At 29.1% G+C, this 22,934-nt stretch overlaps 1 protein-coding gene across 1 annotated transcript in view; it reads left to right on the plus strand.

Moving 5' to 3' along the window:
• LOC127289495 (S-adenosylmethionine decarboxylase proenzyme) overlaps window positions 1-22,934 on the plus strand; it is a 278,873-nt gene that overhangs the window by 198,759 nt on the left and 57,180 nt on the right. Inside the window, exon 5 of the mRNA XM_051317461.1 lies at window positions 15,852-16,135. Coding sequence (XP_051173418.1) covers window positions 15,852-16,135 — 284 coding nt within the window. The remainder of the gene's footprint in view (window positions 1-15,851; window positions 16,136-22,934) is intronic.

Here is a 22,934-nt window from a genome sequence, read left to right on the forward strand (position 1 = left end):
AATTTTTTTTTAGCTGAGATTTAAAATAGTGACGTATTTTATGTGTTATTATCGTAAAAAAATAAAAAAATGCAAAAAATTGCAAAAAATGTTTTTTGCAAAAAATTGCGCAAAAAAAAATTTGGCATTTTTTTTTGAATAGACATGTATGTAAGGCATGTGATTTCAAATTCTGAAGGAAAACTGTAAGTAACTTCAAAAAGAAAACGAAAAATTTGTTTTTGGTGTCGGTCGGTGTCGGTCGTTTTAGAACTTAATATAATAAGAAGGATATGAGGGAAATTGAATATCGCCATAACTTTGTGAAAAAAATTTTTTTTTAGCTGAGATTTAAAATAGTGACGTATTTTATGTGTTATTATCGTAAAAAAATAAAAAATTGCAAAAAATTGCAAAAAATGTTTTTTGAAAAAATTGCGCAAAAAAAAATTTGGCATTTTTTTTTTTGAATAGACATGTATGTAAGGCATGTGATTTCAAATTTTGAAGGAAAACTGTAAGTAACTTCAAAAAGAAAACGAAAAATTTGTTTTTGGTGTCGGTCGGTGTCGGTCGTTTTAGAACTTAATATAATAAGAAGGATATGAGGGAAATTGAATATCGCCATAACTTTGTGAAAAAAAATTTTTTTTAGCTGAGATTTAAAATAGTGACGTATTTTATGTGTTATTATCGTAAAAAAATAAAAAATTGCAAAAAATTGCAAAAAATGTTTTTTGCAAAAAATTGCGCAAAAAAAAATTTGGCATTTTTTTTTGAATAGACATGTATGTAAGGCATGTGATTTCAAATTCTGAAGGAAAACTGTAAGTAACTTCAAAAAGAAAACGAAAAATTTGTTTTTGGTGTCGGTCGGTGTCGGTCGTTTTAGAACTTAATATAATAAGAAGGATATGAGGGAAATTGAATATCGCCATAACTTTGTGAAAAAAATTTTTTTTTAGCTGAGATTTAAAATAGTGACGTATTTTATGTGTTATTATCGTAAAAAAATAAAAAATTGCAAAAAATTGCAAAAAATGTTTTTTGCAAAAAATTGCGCAAAAAAAAATTTGGCATTTTTTTTTGAATAGACATGTATGTAAGGCATGTGATTTCAAATTTTGAAGGAAAACTGTAAGTAACTTCAAAAAGAAAACGAAAAATTTGTTTTTGGTGTCGGTCGGTGTCGGTCGTTTTAGAACTTAATATAATAAGAAGGATATGAGGGAAATTGAATATCGCCATAACTTTGTGAAAAAAATTTTTTTTTAGCTGAGATTTAAAATAGTGACGTATTTTATGTGTTATTATCGTAAAAAAATAAAAAATTGCAAAAAATTGCAAAAAATGTTTTTTGAAAAAATTGCGCAAAAAAAAATTTGGCATTTTTTTTTGAATAGACATGTATGTAAGGCATGTGATTTCAAATTTTGAAGGAAAACTGTAAGTAACTTCAAAAAGAAAACGAAAAATTTGTTTTTGGTGTCGGTCGGTGTCGGTCGTTTTAGAACTTAATATAATAAGAAGGATATGAGGGAAATTGAATATCGCCATAACTTTGTGAAAAAAAATTTTTTTTAGCTGAGATTTAAAATAGTGACGTATTTTATGTGTTATTATCGTAAAAAAATAAAAAATTGCAAAAAATTGCAAAAAATGTTTTTTGCAAAAAATTGCGCAAAAAAAAATTTGGCATTTTTTTTTGAATAGACATGTATGTAAGGCATGTGATTTCAAATTTTGAAGGAAAACTGTAAGTAACTTCAAAAAGAAAACGAAAAATTTGTTTTTGGTGTCGGTCGGTGTCGGTCGTTTTAGAACTTAATATAATAAGAAGGATATGAGGGAAATTGAATATCGCCATAACTTTGTGAAAAAAAATTTTTTTTAGCTGAGATTTAAAATAGTGACGTATTTTATGTGTTATTATCGTAAAAAAATAAAAAATTGCAAAAAATTGCAAAAAATGTTTTTTGCAAAAAATTGCGCAAAAAAAAATTTGGCATTTTTTTTTGAATAGACATGTATGTAAGGCATGTGATTTCAAATTTTGAAGGAAAACTGTAAGTAACTTCAAAAAGAAAACGAAAAATTTGTTTTTGGTGTCGGTCGGTGTCGGTCGTTTTAGAACTTAATATAATAAGAAGGATATGAGGGAAATTGAATATCGCCATAACTTTGTGAAAAAAATTTTTTTTTAGCTGAGATTTAAAATAGTGACGTATTTTATGTGTTATTATCGTAAAAAAATAAAAAATTGCAAAAAATTGCAAAAAATGTTTTTTGAAAAAATTGCGCAAAAAAAAATTTGGCATTTTTTTTTGAATAGACATGTATGTAAGGCATGTGATTTCAAATTTTGAAGGAAAACTGTAAGTAACTTCAAAAAGAAAACGAAAAATTTGTTTTTGGTGTCGGTCGGTGTCGGTCGTTTTAGAACTTAATATAATAAGAAGGATATGAGGGAAATTGAATATCGCCATAACTTTGTGAAAAAAAATTTTTTTTAGCTGAGATTTAAAATAGTGACGTATTTTATGTGTTATTATCGTAAAAAAATAAAAAATTGCAAAAAATTGCAAAAAATGTTTTTTGCAAAAAATTGCGCAAAAAAAAATTTGGCATTTTTTTTTGAATAGACATGTATGTAAGGCATGTGATTTCAAATTTTGAAGGAAAACTGTAAGTAACTTCAAAAAGAAAACGAAAAATTTGTTTTTGGTGTCGGTCGGTGTCGGTCGTTTTAGAACTTAATATAATAAGAAGGACTGTAAATTCAGCTCCAAAACCTCTTGTCCTCATTTACCTCCTGTCCCCATTTACCGCAACTGACCCTAATAGTTAATCTTTATTAATATTTCTCAAAGTACTCTTATTATTTGTCCGCGGATTGCGAATTCATTTCACCTATAAATAGACTTTTAATAGATATAGGAATAATAGATCCCGAAGAAATGAAATCCAAAAATCCTATTAAAGGACAAATATTCATAACGCCACGAGAAAAATATAAAATTTACTCCTTAATAATAAAAGCAAAACATTTTGCTCCTTTAATAAGAGAAGATATCATCGCAGGAATGCGTAATTTAAAAAGTCTTCTTTAATACGAAAAAACAGAAGAAATAAGAATATCTAGGCATGGAGACTTTACCTATGAATTACCTAGGGGAGAGTTAATACAAATAATCGATTTTATTTTTGAAAATAGTAACATTAAAGTCACTCTTTGTCATGAACAAGTTGTAGTACCTAAAGAAGAAATTAGAAACGATATTATCAGCGAATACCACAAAAGCAAAATAGCAGGACATAAAGGCATAACAAAAACTTATAGAAGAATAAGAGAAAGGTTTTATCAGCTACGAATGAAAGATGACATAACGGAATTTGTAAGAAAATGTCTAACATGCCAATTTCAAAAACTTGTACGAATTAAAACCCGAGAACCAATGCTTATTACTGATACTTCTTTAGACGTTTTTGATAAAGTTTCTCTTGACACTGTCGGTAAATTACCAACAACCCCAGATGGAAATTGTCATATCCTTACTTTCCATATCATTTATCCAAATACTGCATAGCTGTCGCAATACCTGATATTTCTTCAATAACTATCGCTCATGCTGTTGCAAAAGAATTATTTTCAGTATATGGAGCACCAAAAGTAATGATGACCATGATGATTATGATTAACTGACAAAGGTACCTCATTCATAGGAAAATTAATGTCTAAATTATCAAAAATATTTGAAGTTCAACAAGTCACAGTGTAATACGAAACAAACGCTTTCTAAATAATACACAAAAACCAGACGAAAACTACTATGACGAAATTGACGGTTTTTGGGAATTGCCATCCCTTACAAAAAAGCATTAAATAATATGACAATTAGACAATAATCACTTCCATTATTGTAAATGTAATCGCTCAATAATAGTCATATTATTTAATTATCCTTATTATATAATAATCTTATATCTATTTACACTATCAATATTAAACATGTATGCTATCTTAATATTATATTAATTACTCATTAATGTTTTAATAATTATATCACTAAATAACTATATAATCACAATAACATTAATATATATTCAATTATATAAAAAATTGATCAATTATTTATATAAAATAAATTACAAAGCTATATCTAGTATAAAAAATATATATATAATCATAGAATTAATAAAATATTTTGAAAATAAATAGTTAATTGTACCGTAAAATGGGGTAAAGTCGGCGTTTGGGGGTAAAGTCGGCCGGCGCTTTAAATCATTTTAAACTTTAACTATTACTTTTTTCCAGAAGAAATCCGAGTTTTATTAAAAATGTAGTTAGAATTAATGTAAATTAATAAATGAAATACAATATTTAAGTGTTTAAAGGGCCGGCCGACTTTACCCGCAAACGCCGACTTTACCCCATTTTACGGTACATAAAATCAAATAAATAATAAAAATAATAATTAAAAGAAAGACGAAGGAAAAAGAAGGAAGGGGATTTGGCGGTCGCCTTCTTCCTTCCTCTTTATTTTAAAAATTACTTGTAATAAAAGAAAATAACTAAAAAAAATTATTTTACAGATGGAGATTCCATTCCTAGGAATAATAAACGACGCTACAATATACATATCAGTAGGATACAAACTATTAATATTCATTATATTAATAATAGTAATGAAAAACCTATACTTTTGCTATAAAGTTATAGCAATGAGAAGAAGAAGGAGAGATAACTAACCAAACGTATAAAAAGACCAATAAATATCAAACAATTTTGGCCTGAACACACATTAAGGACTACGTGAAATCTAAGGAGGGAAGACAGTTATCAAAATCAGAAAAATTTTGAAAAATTTAAGCCAACAATTGACAAAATAAATAAAAACAGAGAACAATATGAAGCATCCTTTATAAGTGTAAAACAACACAGCAGCGGCAACGCAAAACAGCTTTAAAGCTTATGCATCGATCACATACATCGACCGGAGAGTGAAGCCATTCTCCAAGTGCGCATGTTGCACAGCGATGGCCGCCTACTGGATGCATGCAAACATTTAACACCGTACCACTGCCAATACCTCCAACTTTCTATTCACATACGACTATATAACACTTATCATTGAAAAGCGGAAAAATAATTTAAATTTAAAATTCAAGCACTGCTATTAAATGATGAAGAATACATTACATATTATCTATATAAAATAATAAATTTTAAATTATTAATCATTAACAAATTTTATATATAACATGCTTTATTATATCAACAATTGCCATGTATTAATTAATAAATAAACAATTAAACAAGGCATTTATGTATACACATATATATTATTTATTATATGTGTTTATATATGCATGTTTGCATGAAAATATAACCAAATAAACAAATAATAGTTGTTAATTTTATTGTTTATTATGTTGACTTAATATTACGTAATTAAAATATCATATTGTAATTAATAAAATAATAATAAATATGATGATTTAAAAGAAAGTGACAGTAAAAATTAAGATAATTAATAATGAATTGTTATTAAAACTTTCAACATTAATAGCAAGAAAATTAATAATAATAAATAACTATTTTAAGTTATTATAGGGTAAGTGTACCAATTGTCGATGATTTTAGACAACATGTGACTTTGATTATTTTTCTCGGGAGTAAATGTACTTAAAAATTTGAATTTTGTGCGGTTGGAAGAAGAATTTAATAATGTTTAATATTCCTATTTATTTTTCTAAAATAAATCATAGTATGAGATAAAAATTATTTTTAAATGTCAATTGAGCAAAATCACCATTTGTCGATGGTCGTGTACCAGTTTCTCGAGGTTCGGTTCCAATTATCAATGGTATGACATTTTTTTAACATATGACCTAACAATTAATGAATTAACCTTTACCAGTATTTACAAAATCTAATAAATATTTATTTTTCAGAACAAAATATTATAGAACATTGCCATAGAACAATCATACTTATTTAATCTATAAATTTATAGTTCATAATATTGATCTAATACATTTTTTATAATAGATAATAGTAAATAGAAAATTATTTAATAATTTTTTTAAACTTTTCAAATATTGTTAACTAAATGAAATCAAATATTTGCATTAGACCTTAATTAAAAAAAATTTAAGTCATATTAAATTTATAAATATAGGAAATAAACATTTATTACGAACAGTACATGCATATAATATTAATAAAAAACGTAGTACAAAATTTTGTACATTTTTAATTATTTTTTCGAGGTCGACCTCTTTTTTTTGGTTTATCATCTCTGCCGTCCAATGTAAAAAATCCGTAAACAACAATGTTTTTATTGTTAATTATATACTTTTTTACTTTGGAAGGCAGATCTGTTACCTGTTTGGAGACTTCAGTTTTTTTCTTCTCTGTACTTTTTGCGTTTTGTTTCAAATTTTCTAATTCTGACTTTCTTTTTAATCTGGTTTCTTTTCTTATTGCCTTTTCACTTTTTAATTAAGCTTTAATGGATTCTTTTTTTTTGCATGTATTCTCGACAGCGTTGACTAGAAATAGCACTGGGTGTCGATTATGTAATTTGATTTGACGTCAAAATCAAATTCATTTTAACGTCAATGTCAAATTTAATTCAACAAATTCATTGTTTTATTTAACTTAGACGTTAAATTAAAATTTAATTTTTTATTTCAATTTAACGTAGCATTGAAATTTATTTTTTGATAGCAATTTGACGTATTGCAATCAAAAAATAAATTTGACTATGACGTCAAAGTCAAATCAAATTACATAATCGACTCCCTGGGTTTTTCCTTCGATTTGGCAGATTTATCTGGTATTTTTGGATAAAATAAGTGATCGAAGAAAGCTCGATTTAACGTTGCGTTTTCATTCATTGACTTTTCAATTACAGAACTTGATATAAGTGGGAAAGAGGGAAGAGTGGATTTTGATCCAAAAAATTCAGTGACTGTAAATTAAAAATGAAATAAATTATAAATCTTAATTAAATTAAAATAAAGAAAAATGTTGTACTTAAAAACAAAAATATCGAAAAAAGTAATACGAAATTTACCAATTTCAGAAACATACTTCTCCTGAATAATATTATTTAGTATGGGTTCTATTGATACATTAACCTCTAAGTTAGCACTTTCCATAACGTTTGAGGAATCGTATAAAATATTTCCATTCAAATTGTGCTCTGATTGAACCAAAAAATTGTCTAAAATTTCGATTACTATTGGAGTTGGAACCTTGGAATAAGTTGAATAAAATGAATATGAGAATTTCTTAAATTCGATAAATTAATTTAATTAAATTTTGTTATTAAAGTGAGAAGAGTTTTGCTTTTACATTCCGCATTCTAAAGTAAATTATTTTCCATTAGGGATGCATGCAAATCATCAACCGATACTGACATCCTTGCGTTTTCTCCCTTCATATCTCTAAGGATATTAATAATAATTGATTGAACATTAATTCATTTTTCTTCAAATCGGGGTTCCAAATCTTTTATTAAATTTTCGGCAAATTGAAGAGATTCTTGAGTTATTGGACCATCAGTAAAAGAGTGTAAGCAGTTTGTTGCTTTTTCCAAGTTGTTTTTTTTACATATTTCGTGTAATCCAGTGCATCTGGATTCAATGGAAAAAGACCACACACTCTGAATGCATTTTTAATGCTTTCAATAAAAGAATTTTTATCCAATGTTTTTTTTTAGTAGCGGTGTAAAAGTTATTTTGGTGAAGCAATTATTAATATTCTGGGGTTCCATTTGCCAATCACGAATTGTCTCTTTACAATAACGTTTAAGAGGGTTGAAGACGCTGACATCGGCTGGTTGGATGATATGAGTTGCATTTGGAGGCAAGCAATATATAATAATCTTATTTTTGTCACAAAAATCACTCAAATGCATTGATAAGTGCGATTTGTGACCATCCAGAAAAAGAATAACAGGTTTTGGAATTTCTGTTCTTATAAGCATTTTCTTATTCATTGCATATATATTCGAAATAGCTTCAGATGTCATCCATCCAGACTCAGACCTTCCAAGAATCCAATCTTCAGGGATACTATTTATGAGCTCTTTCGGTGGACGAACATATGGAAAAATTACCATCTGTGAAGCAATTTCTCCATCAGCCGCAAAAGTCATTAAAGCAGTTATAGTCTCCTTTTCATTACCTTGTTGTATGGTATAAATATTCTTTCATCCTTTAGGACCTAGAACTTCACCCGTTTTTGGACATAAACTAAATCCAGTTTCGTCTTCATTGAATACTCTTCGTGGATCGAGAAAAATTCCATTTAGATTAAATTCGTTAATGAAGTCGGACAACTCACTAAACCATTTTCTTAAACCTTCTTCGGTTATCACAGTTCTACCTTTTGAAATTCCTTCTGCCGTTCTGGAAACAATATTTCGATGTCTCTTCAAAAACAAAAAGCACCATTTTCTTCCTGGTCGACCGTCTGTGAAAGGAGTTTTTCTTTTATCATTCAGAACAATTTTGGCAACAGTATTTTTTAGATCCTCCATTTTTAAGAGAAAACCACATTTTGATAATTGAATAATCCAGTTCTTTATAGCGTTTTCTTCTACCTCATTTAAAACTGTTTCGGGTCCCATATTTGTTTTTTTCCGACGTTCGTCCAGCAATGACATCTCTCAAAGTTGTTTGTGGAATACTAAAATTTTTACTGGCCTGATATACATTCATTTTCCCTTCACGAATACTTTGAAGAGCTGCCTTCTTCTGATCAAGAGAATATTTGAAAAAGCGTCGTTTTTCTTTAACTTTTTCAATTAGAGAAGTTTTAATTACTTCGTTGGTATTACTGCTCATATTGATCTAAATGTAACATAAATATAGTTATAACTATATTTAGATCAATATGAGCAGTAATACCAACGAAGTAATTAAAACTTCTCTAATTGAAAAAGTTAAAGAAAAACGACGCGAATTGTAATCGCGAATAAACTGACGAGAACTCCAAGCCTCCTGCATCATAAAGGGATGAAAAATGCTGACCTAAACAATTATAATGCACGCACACAACAAACAGTATAGTAGCTATTAGAGATAGATTTAAGGGATATCAATTTCATGATAATAAGGAATGTAGGTCAGTAAGCATAAAGACTATCAAAAAATAGTCTCGATATAAAAATTCCAGTTTTTTAATCATATGTATCTACGACAACTGGAAATAATTTCATCGGGACAATGAAAAATCTAAAGGGGGGAGACTGTTACATCCTGGTAACAATTTTCCTTTAATATTATCATTAAAATAAGACATTTCACATAATCCTATGATAATTTTACTATATTTTAACTATATGTTTTATTTTAATGTGTTTATATTTGTATATATTGATAGGATAGAGCGTGGAAACGAAATCGATCTTAAAAGAGATATGATATTCATTTTCACCATAAAAGTTCAGAGATTAGAAAGCTAAATAAACACATCATTTTTTAGCTAAAATGAGAATTTTTGATTTTTTAACTTTCATTAATTCTTTAAATTTCAATCAAATCTATATTTTATATATATCAATCGATTCATCTTGACATAAAGAAGACGATTATATTATATATTACCTTAAATTTTTCGATTCAAAAATTTTTTCAATTAAAAAAAAATTTTTGGAAAAAAGACGATAAAATTTTTTTTTTGGGGTATTTTTAATTATCCTCTCGTCATTTTTGAGAGATTAATGTGTTAAATAAGCCTACCAAATTTTACCCAAATCCATTAAAACCTGTTAAAGATATCGTGTTCACAAAAACTATCCACACACACATACACACACACACACACACATACACACACACATACATACATCCGGACAATTGATCAGGATCTCATATAACATGTTTCTATATAGAGGAAAATTTGTTTTCACCATTTTTAAAAATTTTATAAACGAAAGGACTACATAGCTTCCTCCACGAGGAAGCAATAAGGTACATGTAAGCAAAATGGGAAACAAGTTCAAGCTTGTTTGTTTATGCGCGTGAAGAATGTGAAGATCTAAGTGTAATACGATCTTTAAAAGCCCATTGTCAGCATATAAGAGAGAGAATTCAGAAAGAAGGATATTCATTGTCATATGCGATGTAGATCATTACAATATAAGGAAAGTGATTCTATTTATAGATTACCTCCTCCTCAATAATGTGACACTTCTCCCACTAATTAGCATAATCAACTAGTACATAAACAAGAGCTTTTTCCATAAAAGTTGTCAAAGTTCCTGTGCAATCTCTAACATCGTAGAGCGACTCTTCAGTTCACTTTCGCCATAATTATTGTATTATTTTCTGATAACCAATAGGTGCAAGGATCAATAATTTAATAGAAATAACTGTCGTATTTATAACTATAAATACTAAAGAAATCTTGCATTATCTCTTTTCTACATTTATCTATTGAGTACATGTTGCTTCTCTTACACCTGCAATTAAATTCATTCCTGTCAAAAGTTCGAGTGACGAGAAATAACAATAAAGAATATTGTAATTCTTTAAATAGTTATAAAACAATAAAAGTCGTTACAGTTACACAAGTGCAACAAAACAAACTATTTCAAATCAAATCAAAACCAATTTATAACGACTAAGCTATAATCATCGATTTATCCGACTTCATTGGTAAAAGAAAGTAAAAGAATTGTAAACTTGTATCATTATTGTATAATTATTACTATATAATTATTGTTTAATCAATAAATGTCGTAAAAGGGAATATTTGATTTGTTATTGTACCGCGAAACCCGTAGTTTTGCAAGTGACCACGATCTTGCATAAAAATAAATATCAGGCTTTACCAACCTAATTAATCAGCTTTATTACCTTCAAGTAAATAAAATTTATTTTATTTAAAAACCACGACTAGTTCGGAACGTAACAGAGGTAAACTTAAATATTTTACAACTAGCGTTTGCTCAAGATTAGTTCTCATAAACTTGCAATATTTACTAGCAGTATTTCTGTCAATTTTTCATTTAATTGACATTTCTTCACATGTGTATCCACGACGTAATCGAGACAAATAAACCCTTAAAGCTAATTCCTTCTTATTTTCTGAAATCTCTGAGGTCCCAATAAGTGACATTACTTCACTATATTGCGTCGTATTCAGGCCGGTCTCAAAAAAAAGATCGTCTTTCATATTAAGAAAATAAATAACTGGTTTAAAAGTTGTATCTTTAATGTACATTTTTTTAAAAGTTCCTAAGAGGTCATGAATCTCACTTGAAGTCATCACGACATCATCGCTGTAAGGTTTGAAACTCATGGCAATTTGCAAGGAATTATTTTCGACATGTGATTTGCACACACGCGCTCCGTACTTGACAAAAATATTAGTTTTAAAGTAAATATGCATACATTCTTCCCAGCTTAATAGTCTGAGTGATTCCGAAGTTTTAAGATCGAAAATACATGTTACATGAGAATCACTAGCTCGACTAATGGGAACCGAAATGGAAACCTCGTTATTGCATGCTGACGATGAATCGGCATCATCATTTACTGTAGATCTTACGTCAGTTACTTTAGGCTTTTTTGAAAGCCACTTATAACATCGTTTACAGTAAATAATGCCTGATGATTCTTTAGTATAAGAGGATCGAGGTTTTTTATCTAAAGATATATTACACTCAGAACATTGATTTGACATGTCTAAATAAACCAAAGAATACTTTATTGAAAAGTAATTAAAATATACTTACAGTAAATCAAACACTGAAGACAAACACAGAATTCAAAGAATATGACCAAAAAACGTTACTTTGACATATAGTGTAGAAATACAACAAACACAAAAAACAACAAGACTTAATAGTCTGTAAATGTTAATTAACCACTCAAAAAAGGAAATTCGTTAGAAATGCTAATAGCAGATAATTATGAAATGAAAGGACACGAAACACAATAATATACTAAAGAGTTAAGCATAAGTAATGTTTAATACACTCTTATGAAAAAGCCAATAGACAGAAAAGAAATGAAATTCGTTGAAATACCAGATAATGATAAATCGAAGTGACATAAATCAAAAAACCTTAATAGTAGACAGGTGAATAAAAGTCACCATAAGTCATAAGTCACCATAAAACACAAAACAAATGAACATCAGTACTGCTTAATGCACATTGTAAGTGCAAACCAATAGCCTAAAAACAAATGAAATTCGATGATCCTTGCAATATCAGATAATTATCGTTTCAAATGATAAAAATTACTACTATGCACTAAACAAATGCGAATACGTATTTTTCAGTATACTCTTGTACAAAAACCATTGGATAGAAAACAAATGAAACTCGTTGAAAATCTCAATAGTAAATATAAATGAATGGAAGTTAGAAAACTCACTATAAAATACAGAAGAAATGAACAATAGTGTTCTTCAATGCAAATTATACATGCAAACCAATCAGATTAAAAAAAAATTCGATTAACATTGCAATAACAGATAAATATCGATTAAACTGATAAAATCAATATTATACACTAAAAAATAAATAAAAATACTTTTCAGATCAATTTTTAAGCAGCTTCCTAAAAAATATACATTGACTGTTTTTGAAGATCGATTTAAATTTTTCTAAATAAATATGATTTAGTAGTTGTCAGAGGCATTTCTGTAGAAAAGTTGATATAGGAACGGTTTTTTATTGTGATTCAGAGTTGATTATATAAATAGTAATTATTGCTCTAACAATATATTTTTGTTTCGTAGCTTTCAGAAGCCTTTTTTGTAGGGGTTGATATAGGGGTGGTTTTTTATTGTGACTTGGGGTTGATGAATTAATGACAGTTGCAAACAACATTGAGTATTAGACAATAGTAATTATTGGTCTAGCAAAATCATTTTATTCTGTTTTAGTAGCTTTCAAAGGCCTTGCAGTTTAAGGGTTGATATATTGTTCCACGTGTAACAAATTGTTGAAATTTCAAAAAAGTTTGAAATTATGAATTACACTTTCAAATTTAAAGGACGAATTACACGTGTAATTACATATGGCCAAACCTACACGTGTATTTTTTTGATAGTGAGTGCAGGGTGACCAGATGCTTAAACTGCAGGGTGGCCAGACAGTACAATAATTATGTTTTTATACAATAATTACGACTCTTGTACCATGTACAATACTTAATGTACAATATCTTTTAATTGTACAATAATTTTCCAATGAGAGTAGATTGCATGGAAATTATTGACTTAAATCTTCAATCTTATAAGCTGCTGTAGGTTAATTAAGTTCGCAAATCAATTTTTTTGATTCTGTTGTCTACAAATCAGAAACGTTATATTATTGATTAAGGGATTATACCTAGTCAGGCGGTCGGAAAAATGCAGTTTTTGGAATTTTTTTTAAAAGGAATATTTATTTTTAATAAAATGAAAGTTTTTCTATATTATTATACATCTTTTAGTGTATTTAAAAAAACATTTTTTTTATAAAAATATTAATTTTTCTGCTCTTTGCATGCGATCTCCCAAGGATCCTTAAAAAAATGTGTCTCGCGGCGACCAGCATAACTTCTGAAAGAGTCATCTGAACTCAGAAAAGTAAAATAGATTCTGTTAGTTTATGAGGAAATGTTGCCTCCTTGCTAATTATGTAACTTAACTAAGCATAACTTCGAAAATATTCCTCGAATCTTAATAAAACATTTTTTCACAATTCAAAAACAAATTACCATACTCACTAGATATTTTCTAAAGTTCTTAATACTGACGTTGAAAAGTCGTGTGAATGGTTTCTGAATTGAGTGGAATCGGGTCTTTCTGTAGCTCAATTGGTAGAGCATCTTACCGGAAATAAGAAGGTTCTGGGATCATACACCCTAGCAGCGAGAAACGACCCACTTTTTTCAGAAACCATGTACGAAAAATATTTGTACGAGTTTCGTACATAAAAATTTGACTGTTGGTCAATTAAATTACTACCTTATCAGATATGATTAGGTTAATGAAATACTTAATAGGAGACACCTATTTACCATCTTAACTACAATATCAAAATTCAAAAAAAAAATTACCATCCTCACTATATACATATATACTTTAAGAAACTGCAAAAAAAAATTCGATTTCTTGAAAATTATGACTAGGTATAACCCCTTAGGAAAAAATTTTTAATAACTAATAGTAATAGAAAAACATTATGTTTATAACGTTTAAATATATCTTACTTTTAATTCTTTATTAGATTGAAAATTCTTAAGTCAAAAAGTATTATAATCAGTACATATAATCTTAGTTAATATTTGTCAAATATTTTACGTAAAAGACTATTTTATATAAAATTGTTGTCTTAAATATTTTGTTGAAAATGAGTTATGAGAAAATTAAAATATTTGTTATAAAAATTTAAATTTATAAATTTCCATTAAAATTTTTAATTTTCTCAAATTATTTCATTACGAAATTTATATATTATAAAACTTTAGACCATTTCAGTTATAATGTTTAAAAACATGTTTTTAATTTTCAAATTTTTATTATTGTTGTATTACTATTGTCATTTTATTAAACTGAGAAAAGTTAAACACAGATTTCGTACTAAACACACGTTCAGATAGTGTACCTAACCTTCCGAGCAACATCGGTTATAAATTTTATTGCAGCTGCGCTTTTTGGTGGAAAGATACTATACTAAATCGTTTGTCCCACAAGTTAGGTCAGAATCTGTACTCAATTGGCGCTGCTGCTGTTCGATTTTAGTATTGGGTCTGCACATAATTGAGGTACAATACCCAGTGGGCAAAAAACAATGTCCGCCAAATAATGTTTTGGAACATTTTAAGAACATGGATGTTCAAATAATGTTCCAGAACATTATTTGGCAGGCATGAAATGTTCTAAAAACGTTCTTAAAACGTTTTTAAAACGAATATGGTTTTTGCCCACTGGGTATCTGTCCCTCAAAAAATGAAGATGTTGCGTTAAACTTCTCACAGTATAGTTAATTGAAAAAGGTATTATTTTAAATATTTATAATGATTTGGCATCGAAATTCGCGCCGTGCATGCATCTTGAAGATGCGTACATTAAATTTTAAAACGTAAGTCATATCAAAAAACCACATATTTGAGAAGTACATGTTCAATTTTTCTTCTAAATGCTCCTAAGTCATTGCATCTTCTTCGTCCGCCATATTGGATCCGCTATTTTGAATTTTGAAAAATTAACAATAAGTTCAAATTCGTAGTCAGTGGCCCCAAAAACCTCAGGGTGAGAAATATCAGCCAGTTTTAAAGACATCTAGGGGTTTTGGCCAGGTTTTTTGCAATCTGGACCACTGTGTCTATAAGACTGTGTAAAAATGAGTTACGAAATTTTTTTTCTATTATTTGATCAATACTGAAGAAAATAAAATTTATTTCAAGAATGTGCTTTCAGAAAAGAATTTATTTTTTTAATATCTGAATGTTTAAAAGTTCTAGAGATATGCCCATATGTATATTCATACAGACATAATATACACGTTTACAATATATAACACAGTATTAATCACACACAAAATTAACAATCCACTAACCCAAAAACCTAACAATACTTCGTGGTTAAATTACTCACTCCTAGGGCTAAACTATGTGCAAGTTACAGCCCGATCCAATCAACTTTTTTTTCACTTAGTTCGCTACAGGTATTTTACCCCAGGTATGCAATTTTATTTACAGAAGTTTACGATGTTACCCTACAATTCTTACATGTCAGCTTTCTGTAAACTCGATGTAATATACTGTGCTGTAAAAAAATTACTCTTGTTTTATTTAAAATTAATCAAAATTTTCATATTTGTCCTCAATAATAATAAAATTAATTATTCAAGATGGAGAAGCTTATTGCTTGGGATCCAATGATGCAGATTGTTGGTATTTATATACACTTAGCAGAGAAAAGTCAACGATAATTGATGAAGAGCCCGACCAGACGTTGGAAATACTTATGACACATCTCGATGCAGAAGTGATGGCAATATTTAAACGTTCTGCATGTTCATCTGCATCTTTAGCAACTGAAAAATCTGGAATTAGCCAGTTAATACCACATATGATTTTTGATGACTTTTTGTTTGAACCATGTGGATACTCCATGAATGGAATAACAAAATCTGTAAGTTTAGTATATATTTGAATCATTATTATGATCCATGAGGAGACCAATATCAATTGTAAAATTGACTATTAATTTATTATATTTCTTCTTGAAACAGAATTCCATTTTAAAGGAAAAAATTTTAAACCCTTATAATAAGTTATTTTATATAAGTTGAACAAAAGTTATGTTAACGGAAAGTTTATAAGTACCGAATTTTTTATTTTTTGAGGTGTCTAAATAGAAAAGTTTTTGGGAGAGGTGATGTACGGGCGTAAGGGTAATGTAAGAGCGTCTCATGCTTCTCTATTAAAAACCCTATGTAATATACTATATAAGACCCGATAAAATCCCCCCCCCCAAAAAAAAACCAAAATATCTTTAGGATGAGTTCAAAACGTTCCAAAGTTTCCTAGGGCATTGCGTCAATGTTCCAAAGACATAAAAAAGACGACTTAAAGACACACAATGTATATTCTATGTCTGCCCCAGAACAGTCTTAAAAATGTTCTGAAATTGTCCCCAAAATATCTTAATTACGTCTTCAAAAAGTCCCCAGAATGTCCTAAAAATATCCCCGAAATGTCAAAAAATGTTCCTAAAATGTTCTCAGAGTATCCTAAAAATGTCCCAAATATGTATCTAAATCTTTTTACATATTAAAATTAAAGTATTTTTAAACCAAAAAAATTTGTTTACATTCAAATTATTGAAATAAACATTTGTTATAGTGTGCTGAAGTTGACTCCAAAAGAAGCGTTTTGCGGTAGACACAATTCCGCCATTTTGAATCACTGGAAATTAAAAAATCAAAAAGATTCTTAAACTATACATATGTGGTGACTTTCTAAACTAGGGGTTTTATTAAAAAACCAAAAAATAAAAAAATGGCGGGCTTTTGAATCAAAAATTCGAAAAACGATGTTTTTTTGTATTTAAATCAAGCGGGGGGAGAAAAGGGGGTTACCGATTCAGTTCATCCTAGTTCAGTAACTGCAGAAGTGTGTGCCAAACAATATGCAAAAAGATTTAAGGCAATATCTTTTTTCGTTTTTTCTGAAGCGTGTCTACCGTAAAAAACAGGATTTTGAGAAAAACACGTTTAAAGCCACGATAGCGCTATACGTTACAGTTGTTGCGCCACCCACTATAACTGATCTATTTCGAAAACTATCACTTGGATCGACTTAAAATTTTAAGAGGACATTTTTGACATATTAAGGAATAATTTTTTGCAAAAAAATCGATTTTTTCATGAGAAACCCCTCTTAAACGCCGAATGACCAACAACATCGAAGTGCCCTTGAAGATCCAAATAGACCAAAAAAGTATTTCGCGATTACTGGTCATATATATTGATCCATATAGACTAATTCGCCGAAAAAGGATTATGTTTTGAGAATGTACTTAAGATGACCTAAAAATGTTCAACAAACTTCTTTGTAATATCCTCAACATGTCTAAAAATTGTACTGAAAAAACCAAATTTTTTCCATAATTTTCAAAAATATCCATAAGGTTTCTTAAGGATATTTTTGAAACTGCTCTATTCCAGACATAAAACTTGTCTAGGTTGTCTTTATTTCATTCTGTTTTACATCTACAGGATGCCTTTTAAGGGATATTTTTAGGATGTCCTAAGGATATCTTTAGAATGACTTTTAAACAATGTCGCAAGAACGTTCCGAAATGGATGTCCTTGGGACATCCAGTGGATGTCCATGCTTATTGGGAAAATAAATAAATAAGAAACTTTCAAAAAATGACGTGGTTATTAATTTTCATTTAATCAATTCACAATTACTAGGTGTGTCTCAACCTGCATGTCAAATTAGTTTTTGGAGAAAACTACTTTATTCAAAAAATCAGACGTAAATTTTTTATTTTTGAAAAAATTACTATTTTTTAGGCAACATTGTAGCTCTGGATAGTACTTTTTGAACGGCATATAAAATTTTTTGTTAAATGTTTTTTGTTTAAAAATTTTCCCAAAAAACAAAACCCGTCTCAACCTGCATACATCTCCCCTTCCTTTATGCAGTGAGCGAATTTACCCCTCAATTGTGGGGTTATTTTACTCAACTTCAATTAAAAGATACAATATTGTAATTAATGAAATGTAATCATTTTATATAATCATTGGAAAAGAAATAAAACATAAATGACATTTAAAGTCAATAAAAATAATATTTATTGATATTTTATAAGTATTTTATAATTCAAAAATTTATTAGAATTTATTTAAAAACAACTTTAGTCATAAACGATTTATGAATTAGAAAAATAATATCTTTCTTTGGTATTACATTTTAATTCTAGTTTAGAAATGATTTATTTTCTTTCTATATTTTATACATTAGGTACATGTGGGAAAATAAAATGAATATTCCTTTTTTCTTTCCTTTCAAGAAATTCGATCTCAAAAACATTTTTATCGGTATCGGTTACTATTTGTCGCAGGTAATTTTTTCTTAACTTCTTCTCCGTATGTTGATTTTACTAATACATCGATAGCATTGAGGCCCTCTTCACAATCATTGTCATCAGATTTGTCGATTTTTCTCACTTATCTAGATCTATCAGGTCGTCTTTTTTCTTTCACTCCATTTAAAGATTCCTCATTCTTATTTTCAACGAGAACTTTCTTTGGTCTCCCACGTTTGTTTTTCTTTCCCTTTTCCAGCTCATTTTTGTTTAAAGAATCCACATACTCGATACTCACGCTTTTCCAGGCTTAATTTTGAGTTTAGTTTTGCTACGACATGAAGGTTTATCTAATGAAATTTCAAATTTTTTTCCAGATAAGAGATGAATGTATTGGGTACAACGGTAAAATTTTTGTCTTCATTTAGTAACTTTTTTAAAATAGATTCCCTAGCAAGTGTCATAAATCATCATGGATTTAAGGCCTGCGATATCATCCTATCGCAGGCTTTAAATCCAGACTTGATGTTCATCATCATTTTGTCGATGACTTGTTCAACTGCAGATTGTAAAAGATGAATGAAAGACGATGAAAATGATATTATTTTCCTGACATTGAAAAATTACTTTCTGAGTAATGTGCCTCCGTAAGTTATCACCGAGGAAGGAACCAGGAAGCTTTTTGTCAAAGGTATTGTCAGTTGTCAGCTTCCCGTAAGGTTACTGTAAGGTTACTGTAAGGTTACTGTAAGGTTACTGTGAGGTTACTGTGAGGTTACTGTAAGGTTACTGTAAGGTTACTGTAAGGTTACTGTAAGGTTACTGTGAGGTTACTGTGAGGTTACTGTAAGGTTACTGTAAGGTTACTGTAAACATAGAGTGATATTAATAAATAAATTTTATTACTATTTATGCGCAGTAGTTTTCTATGGCACATACAGCCGCGCAGTAAATTTTATTTAACAAACCCTATTGGGGTTCATGAAGTACTTTACCAAATATATAATTTTTTATAAAAAAAATTTATAATATAATATATATTATAATATAATTATTTTTCATATATTTTTATATTACTCTATGTTCGTCATTTCATAGTGAGCGTACACTCAGAGTGTTATTTCTTACATTTGTTAGAAGTATTTTAGAATATGTTAGAATATCATTAATATCATCAGTTCGGGAAAATGAATGCGACTAGTTACTTCCGAAGGGAATTTTTGTGCTGAACAAGAATCCGGTGTCCAAAATGCTCCATTATGTCAAATGTTTAAGAAAAAAAGGGTTGAAACCCCTAATGAGGGGTTTTAACCCTTTTTTTCTTTCCGTCTATAAACTACGATACCAATTTTTAATTCTTTTTGGACCCCCTCCCCCCTCGTTACCATTGCGTTAAATGCATTTTTTTAGACTTCTTGACCCCCTCCCCCCTAAAATAGGTAACGTTGTTTATAAACGGCCCCCTGAAAACAGCGTTTTTGGCACTTTTTGAAAAATCGTGGGTAAAAAGCCTGACGTAATAAACACTTCTCTTTTATCAAAAACTAAAGATAGAATCGTTATTTTTCAAACTAGCCTTTAGGCGACTCATTTTCTTCAACCCTTAAAGCAAAGGGTGAGTTTTTCTCCAGAAGTGCAACAACTTCAAAACAGTAACTACTTGACTACTAGTGGAAAAAAATGATTATCAAAATAGAATATAAATTGTACACTAACCTAATGCTAACAAAAATTCCCTCACTCACAACTCCCAAAAACAACCCTTAAATAAAAAATTCTTCCATTAAAATTGGCAACTAAAAAAAATCGAACCCTTATTCTCAAATACTGGCCCACCATAAAACAATCTGAAATAATTCCCTGCTCAAAATTAACTTTTAACCCACCCGCAAAACATCCCTTAAATTCAAAATTCATCCACTAAATCCACAAAACTGTGACGGAGTAGTGGATACAGCTCTTTACAAAACTGAGTTTTGAAACATGTGAATATTTCGAGACATTTTACAACACTCAATACGCTACTCCGTGATAGTTTTCTAAAATCTACTGAATTAATTTTTTCCGTGCAAGGACATCCTTTTCGGAACGTTCTTGGGACATTGTTAAAAAGTCGTTCTAAAGATATCCTTGGGACATCCCAAAAATGTCCTTAAAAAGGCATTCTATAGATGTCAAAAATAATTAAATAAAGACATTCTGGGGACTTTCTGAAGACGTAATTAAGACATTTTGGGGACAAATTCAAAACATTCTTAAGACTGTTCTGGGGTAGACATAGAATATACTTTTGGGCGTCTTTAAGTCGTCTTTTTTGTGTCTTTGGAACATTGACGCAATGTTTTAGGACACTTTGGAACATTCTAAAGTCATCCTAAAGATATCTTGGTGCCCACTCCGTTGAATTCGCAATTCTTCCATTAAATTTATTGTCAACTAAACGAATAAGAAACTTTGTTTTCAAATACTGAGCAACTATCTAAAACAACTCCCTGCTGAAAATAACATAATTTGTATAAGTTACTATTTATGCACTTTTTTAAATCATGTAAAAAATAAAATTGTATAGAAAAATTATGAAATTAATGGTTGTTTTTGGGGGTGGGTAAAAAGTTATTTTTGAGCAGAGAATTGTTTTGGATTGATTTATGATTGCTCAGAATTTGAAAACAAGGATTCCATTTTTTTAGTTGACAATAAATTTAATGGAAGAATTTAGAATTTCAGAATGGTTTTGGGAAGTGGGTTAAAAGTTATTTTTGAGCAGGAAATTGTTTCAGATTTTTCATGCAGTAGAAGTCAAATTCTTACTGTTATGAAGATTTGTACTTCTTAACAAAAACTCACCCCCTCACTGTAAACTAAGAGGTATTAAAAAACGATGCAGATTAAAATAATAGCAAAAAGGATTAAAGTAATCCACTTTTTAGGATGAAATTTATATCTGAATATTTTTCACCTTAACCTAAATCAAAGGCCAGAAAATGATAGTATAATTACAATTGCTTATTGGAACAAAAAAACCCGTTTGTCTAGAAATCATTTGAATACCTTCTTTAGAGAATTCGGTTCATGACAAAATATTGTTATATTCAAATGCCATTTCACGGTGCGCCAGAAGGAGGTTTAAATAAATATGAGTTGGCACTTAAAAATTCTTTTTGATTTTGGTTCTTAGATAAATAAAAAACATTTCTCAATAGGTTTTAAAAACAGTTTACATGCCCCCTGGCGGATTGTATGATGCGAATGCTCCACGAAATTGACGGAGCATTCGTGGAGCACGAGATCGAAATTGAAATTTTATCGAAAATGTATAAAAAAATGATGAAATTGCTAATTTAATTATTAAAATCAATCAACAAATTTTTATTAATTTCAATATATTGTAGTTGATTGTCAACATTTGTCGATAAAATCAATAGAGCCGCGCTTTTTAGCAGGTAGGTGGCAGCACTCTTATTTTCTTTGTGGGTTTTTGGTTAGATAAAAGTAATTAATTTAAATAAAAACCAAGGGTATCCACAAGTCCCATGTTCAAACAAACACAACTCCAATTTAACAACAAATATAACAATTTATTAAATATTAAAAAGGTTCAGGATAATTATTACAATTTATATTTGGCTAGATTGACATGTGATCAATCACAATTAATTAACTCGCTAACTGCGACTGGTCAAACCAGAAAGCAAAACCGCGCTAATAGTCATTCGCACATGCGTACATTTTTACATATCTGAGGGGAGAGGAAACGGTAACGAATCCCCCACACACTCCCCCCCAGTGTTAGCGATTTTAATTAGAATTTTACGTTAACAAAAATACAATAAATCGTGTTTCGAAAAATTCGATTACTAAATAAGCTAAACGAGTTTTCATTTAATATTTTATATAAAAAAAATTATCCAAAAATCGTTATATGATTAGAAATTTACATTTATACATAATTGTTGCAACAATTCAAAATCTCGAGATTTATTTTAAAATATAATTTAATTCTTTATTTAAACAAAAAATCAGTCTTTCAAATGACTAATAGTCAATTTAATATTAACATTAATGTAATTTGAATAAAAATAATACTGATTTTGCGAAGGTACAATTATTTCTTTTTTCGCAAAAACTAACTTTTTTCTTTCGTGAGTAAGTTCGCCGTTGAGGTAGACTTTGAAATGCTATTTCGGGCTGAATGCCAACGTCAGATTTTTCTTTCTGCAAACTGCTGCCCACGGGGGGTTGATCTGGACACGAAATATTGTCTAAATCATCCCTGACAAAAAATGCAGGTTTCAAATTCTCGACGGAAATTCGACTAGCGATGCCATTAATGTCGACTTCATAGACTCTATCAGAAATTCGCGATAAAATTTTATGAGGACCAGAGTAAGGT

Source organism: Leptopilina boulardi, unplaced genomic scaffold (assembly GCF_019393585.1).
Source record: "Leptopilina boulardi isolate dan_hultmark-lab unplaced genomic scaffold, ZJU_Lbou_2.1 LbouV2_41, whole genome shotgun sequence".
In the NCBI taxonomy this organism is placed as follows: Eukaryota; Metazoa; Arthropoda; class Insecta; order Hymenoptera; family Figitidae; genus Leptopilina; species Leptopilina boulardi.